This window comes from Hippoglossus hippoglossus, chromosome 2 (genome assembly GCF_009819705.1).
Source record: "Hippoglossus hippoglossus isolate fHipHip1 chromosome 2, fHipHip1.pri, whole genome shotgun sequence".
Lineage (NCBI taxonomy): Eukaryota > Metazoa > Chordata > Actinopteri > Pleuronectiformes > Pleuronectidae > Hippoglossus > Hippoglossus hippoglossus.
This window is the reverse complement of record NC_047152.1, coordinates 9,139,623-9,145,338: the sequence shown is the minus strand read 5'-3', so window position 1 is coordinate 9,145,338 and position 5,716 is coordinate 9,139,623. Positions and strand designations below refer to the sequence as shown.

The 5,716-nt window shown below is 44.2% G+C and overlaps 1 protein-coding gene across 1 annotated transcript; it reads left to right on the top strand.

The window, feature by feature from the left end:
- The first annotated feature begins 2,049 nt into the window (after positions 1-2,049).
- On the top strand, positions 2,050-5,107 carry LOC117774819 (growth/differentiation factor 8-like). Its single transcript, XM_034607478.1, has 3 exons — positions 2,050-2,614; positions 3,313-3,683; positions 4,046-5,107. Exons 1-3 carry the CDS (start codon positions 2,287-2,289, stop codon positions 4,424-4,426), a joined length of 1,080 nt encoding a protein of 359 aa, XP_034463369.1. The 5' UTR covers positions 2,050-2,286; the 3' UTR covers positions 4,427-5,107.
- The last annotated feature ends 609 nt before the right edge of the window (positions 5,108-5,716 follow it).

The window sequence follows — 5,716 nt, the reverse complement described above, 5'->3', positions numbered from 1 at the left end:
CAAGAGTCTTCATGCAGTGTGGGTGGAAGTTTGGGATTTTTTTTATTTTCATTTCATCAGCTCATAGTGTAAACTTGGTAAAAAGATAAAGAAAGATAAAGAAAGATGTGACTGTTAAAGCTTTTAAAAAGGCCTCAGGTGATATATTTTAGTTTAGTTTCAAATTTTGTTGGAAAGAGCAAACCCAACTTTGAGTTTCATCATCCACCAGGTATTACTTATAATATATTATTATTTAAACTGTACATCCAGAGCCTGATTTGTCTTATTCCTCTGAGTCATAGAGCTCCGTTGTTTCCATCACATATAATCACATGTTGTAGTGTTGGGAAAGGAGCTCAAATACTCTGATAACATGTTGCAGACATGTTTCTGTAAAGAGAAGCTGAATTCCTGCAGCACTACAGCATCATGTTGGTGGTAAAACTCTTTCTTTTTCGTCCTGGTTCAGTCACAAACTTCTCTTCTCCAGCTCATACAACATAATCACAGTCATTGTCGATGAAAGGCAGGTTGTTGTATTGAATCTGCACCTCCCAGAAAAGCTGCAGAGCCTGAGCCACGATATCCTGTGACATCTTCTGAGCCAACTCCAGTACGGGTTCACTGACTGGGAGAAGAGTCAGAGAGTGAGCGTCAGCCTCCGTCTCCTCTGGACGGACGACACCTTCAGTCTCCTTCACGTCCTCCAGAAAAGATTTGGTTTCTTCTCTTCTCGGTTTGTCGATGACGTCGTCGTCCTGTTTGTGAGAGCAGGACCAAGGCCAGAATCTGGACTCAGTACATCCCATCTCACAGAGACACGGGAGGAACGATTGTTTTCAGCAGGATGAGTATTTGATGATCATTTCCATGACTGCAGAATAAACAGGACAAGAACAAGAAGCATTTCAAATATATTTCAAACTCTTCCAGAAGACATTGACCCGTATTTGAGGATAGTTTAACCTCGCCTGCAGGTTGTTTAACCAAAAACAGTAGAATCCAGACAAACAAGCTTTTAAAGCCTCAGCCAAGGTCACTAGTGTTTAATCTGACTTCAACTGCAGGCAACAGTACATTTAACAGACTGTAAATCAACTTAAAAGGTAAAAGTATACAAATATAATCAAATACAGAGAACACAGACTGTAAAATGCCTTGTTTTGTGAACCAGACAACAGACCTTTAAATCATCTGGATTCATTTAACCTAAAGCCTGTAGAGGAACCTTTAAAGGATTTAATAAGTGTTGAATAACTCAAAACCAATTAAACTACAGGACAAAGATCAAATATCACAGCTGAAGTGTGAATCCTTTACCTCGTGTTGTGCTGCAGCTCCTCTCTGGACTCTGAGCAGGTTAATTTAAGGTTGGGAGCTGCAGCCAAACACATTTCCTCCCTCTGCTGTTGAGTGGTGGGAGGAGCAGCAGAAACACAGCGACGCTTCCACTGAGGGTCAATGATTTACAAGAGGAATATCATTATTCAACAAGGAGCTATTTAAAGTGTTTGGACTTTTTTACAGGCTTCATGGATCCTCAATGGGATGATTCAGTAGTAGATTGAAATGTAGAACTTTAAAAAAAAATTAACATGTCCTTTTGCATATTACTTATGCCACTTATGTATTACAATTATCTGATTTCATATTTCTGCCTTTTACTGTGAAATTCACCCATTTGAAAGAGAATTCATATCAGTTTTGGTCATGAGTGAGAATATAAAATGGCCTTTGATCAGTGGCATCCGGCTCCTTCTGTTAATATTCAGCTCATTGTGCATTTAAAGTTCCTGTGCATTAAGAAAAAAGAGGAGTTTTGTGTTGTGAGAGAAACTGACCCCAGGTCAGGGGGTGACGGTGCCTTCAGAGTCTCTGCACAGGGTGGGACTTTACCAACTCAGGTGCAGGGACACCAACTGGTGGAAAAACAAAACAAGATGTTAGTTGCAAATAAAATAAAGTTTATAGTAAAATGTAGAAGAAGCAGCAGAAACATCCGAGCTCTTTATCTCGTGCCTCAAAAAACTTTACAATAAAACAATAAAAGCCCAGTTTTCTTTTTGAAGTGTCCTTGAGCAAGAATAACTTGTGTTCTCCTTTAAATAAAAGTTTGAATGAGTTTTAAAATGCAGAGGGAAAACTCTTTTACAAACTTTAATATCCATGATATAATCTCACTACCTCTTTAAGTGTCCTCTCTGATTAAAAAAAGATCCTCCTGGCAGCCAATCATAAAATGCTGGTGTGTGGGGACAGTCTCATATCATCCAGCGTCACTGCAGCGTCCTCTCTTCCCCCAGGATGCTCCTCTTGTTCTGTCTGACCGCCCTCTCCTCTGCGGGGTTCTCCATGGAGACGAACCAGACCTCCAGGCTGCTGGTGGAGAGCGGGGAGCAGTGCTCGCCCTGCGAGTACCGGGAGCACAACAAGCAGATGAGGCTCCACAGCATCAAGTCCCAGATCCTCAGCATCCTGCGGCTGGAGCAGGCGCCCAACATCAGCCGGGACATGATCCGCCAGCTGCTGCCCAAAGCGCCGCCTCTGACGCAGCTGCTGGACCAGTACGACCCGCGGGTGGAGGAGGAGGACCACGCCACCACGGAGACCATCATCACTATGGCCACCATGCGTAACTAAACCGAACCAACATATATGTCTTACATTTTATGTCCTGCAACTGGATCTTTTAGAAAACCTCGTGCGTAAAGAGCGAAATCCGTGCGTAAAATGTGCGTAACGCGTGTTTCCAGTAGCCCTCCAGAACAATGGAGACAATTAAGACCTATTTTATATGCTACGAAGAATAAACCTCACTTTTCACACTTTAATGTTTAGATCTGTGGAGATTGAAGAACAACTATTAATGTAAATTGATGAAATGTTTTGCTTGTGGAAGGAGAAAGTTTAGTCATGTTGTAAACTTGAAGTAATGATTTGAAACTTAACTAGACAACATGTTGAAAACCAACCTAAAGTGTGAGTGATTTTAAATGTTATATTTAAATATTATATCTTTTAAATATATTTAAAATCTATCAGAGGAATATTCTGGTATCTTAAAGGTACATACATGGGAACACTATAACACACACGCAGGCCGTCATTTCTAAAGGATATTGGAGAAGAGTGTTTTCCTGATGGTTGTCCTGGACGAAAGGGCATCACCAGATTAACCAGGGTTCATCCTCAGGGGATCATGAATATCAAAGTTTCACCCAGCTCTGGACTAAAGTGTTGGGCAAACAGAACAGTTACAAGATGTCAACTATTAATATGCAAGAGTATTAAAGTGTTTTATGTATAATATATATGAACGATTTCCTCCAGAAAACCCAATCTCCCAGGACGAGTTGTCCTCCTGTTGCCTCTTCAGCCTCAGTCCGAAGATCCAGCCCAGAAACATCCTATTGGCTCAGCTGTGGGTTCACCTGCGGCCGGCCCACATGGTCACCACCGTCTACCTGCAGCTCTCACACCTCAAACCCGGAAAGGAGGGAAACAACACCCGTGTGCGAGTGCGCTCGCTGAAGATCGACATCGACGCCGGAGCCGGTTCTTGGCAGAGCATCGACATCAAGTCCATGCTGCAGACGTGGCTGCGACAACCAGAGGCCAACTACGGCATCGAGATCAACGCCTACAACTCCAGGGGAGAAGATCTGGCTGTGAAATCTGCCGAGCCTGGAGAGGAAGGACTGGTGAGTTCACTGCAAAGTGAAGAAATTCAGTGTAAATTAAAAAACGACTCAAGGTCGACTAACATGCTGGTTCTGGAGCTTCCAGTGAAGTCTTCATCAGCAGATGAAGTTTGGTCAGTTCTCATGGAAGAATATGAAGGTTTCCTTTGAACTTTTAATCCAAGAATGAAAGTTTAAGCTCAAGAACTTTTATTCCTTGTGGGAATTTCTTCAAATTTTGACCAGTTTTGACCTGGATGAACTGATTTCAGGGGTCAAAGGTCAAAGGTCACGTTGACCTCATATGAGCTGGGAAAAAACTGTACTGGTTGTCCGAGGCCTTCAACCACAAAGCTGTGACTCTAGTTTTTAATGTCTTCTAGCAACCTTTCATCGAAGTGAAGATCCTCGACAGCCCCAAGAGGTCCCGTCGGGACTCGGGCCTCAACTGCGACGAGGAGTCTGCGGAGACGCGCTGCTGCCGCTACCCGCTGACCGTCGACTTCGAGGAGTTCGGATGGGACTGGATCATCGCGCCCAAACGCTACCGGGCCAACTACTGCTCGGGCGAGTGCGAGTTCATGCACCTGCAGCAATACCCGCACGCACACCTGGTGAACAAGGCCAACCCGCGGGGCACGGCGGGGCCCTGCTGCACGCCCACCAAGATGTCGCCCATCAACATGCTCTACTTCAACCGCAAGGAGCAGATCATCTACGGGAAGATCCCGTCCATGGTGGTCGACCACTGCGGCTGCTCCTGAACAATCGGTCTTTTTTCTTTGCCCCTGGAAACACAACTATATCAGTTTCTAGTAATCAGCTGCTGAATCAGATGTTGTTGATTTTCAATATAGATTTCTTGAACTTTTTATTTCTCCACCATAACAAAAGATACAACTTTTCACATATTCTAAGACTTGTTGACCGTTTTCCATCGTCCACACGTAGATAAACTCCTGCTGCTCCCTGTCCTCCCGTCTCATGAGAACATGTCCTGATTTGAGTCCTGACCAGGACAAACCCTGCAGGGCGTCTTTCATGTGCGCCCTGATTTTACAAAACATGAACTGAGTGACTCTCGGCCCTGACGCTTGTTTGCAGACTCCTCGCTGGGACCAGTTCCCAAGACCGGCACACGACAGAGAGAGAGAGAGACACTTGTATAAGGACGTTGTTGCAGGTGTGTTGTGAAATGTTGTCAACATGCAGAGGCTTTAATTCTGAGCTGGCGGCTCCGTCTTCCCTCAGAGCAACATGACATCATATGGTCAGTTAATGCTAACGTGGGTGAACGGATGGAGCTAATGTGCCGTGACAGACGCTGATAGGCTGAGAGATTTCTCCTCAGTTTAGTTTTCTTTTTGCTTATTCTGGAGGTTTCATGGTTTATTGTCTTTTTTTCCTGGTGTATATTTTCTTGAATCAAATCAAAAGCCTGTAAAAGCGATGTATACACACACACACTCACACTGCCCTGAGATTTGAAAAGATTAAAATGGATTAGCTCGTCTAATTTTACTTTTTTCTAGAACAACAACAAGAGATGTCCTGGTGTAGTGTGATTGGAGAGACATCTAGTGGACAGTAGAAGCACCGCAGCTGAAGGTGTGTGTGTGTGTGTGTGTGTGTGTGTGTGTGTGTGTGTGTGTGTGTGTGTGTGTTGTTAGTTAAACTGGTGTAAACATGGTACAAACACACATTGATGAATACACTGATTTCCAGGGCTTCACACCAGACCTGTGAACCCTCGTGGTGAACAAGCTCAAGAGAATCAGACACAGGCGTCGTCTGAAGCTTGATTCAGATCTAAAATACCAGTGTCTGAACAACTGGGAAGACTGGGAGCCATCAGCCAAATTGAATGTGAGCAGAAATGTGATCTCAGAGGGAGGCTTCATCTCGATTTGAAGCTGAGTGCAGATGTCCTGACTGTTGTTGTGCCTCGCTGGGGTTCCTGACCCACAAGCCTTTGCTCCGCGGTCGGAACAGGACGTCCACGAGTGACACACGTTCACGTTTGTGATTCTGCAGTGAACTTGAGTTCACTTTTT

Excerpts from the sequence above, each read along its gene's own strand:
- LOC117774819 (XM_034607478.1), top strand. The coding sequence starts at position 2,287 with ATGCTCCTCTTGTTCTGTCTGACCGCCCTCTCCTCTGCGGGGTTCTCC. Across the intron at positions 2,615-3,312 it reads CATCACTATGGCCACCATGC|AAAACCCAATCTCCCAGGAC; the intron begins GTAACTAAACCG and ends GATTTCCTCCAG. Across the intron at positions 3,684-4,045 it reads AGCCTGGAGAGGAAGGACTG|CAACCTTTCATCGAAGTGAA; the intron begins GTGAGTTCACTG and ends AATGTCTTCTAG.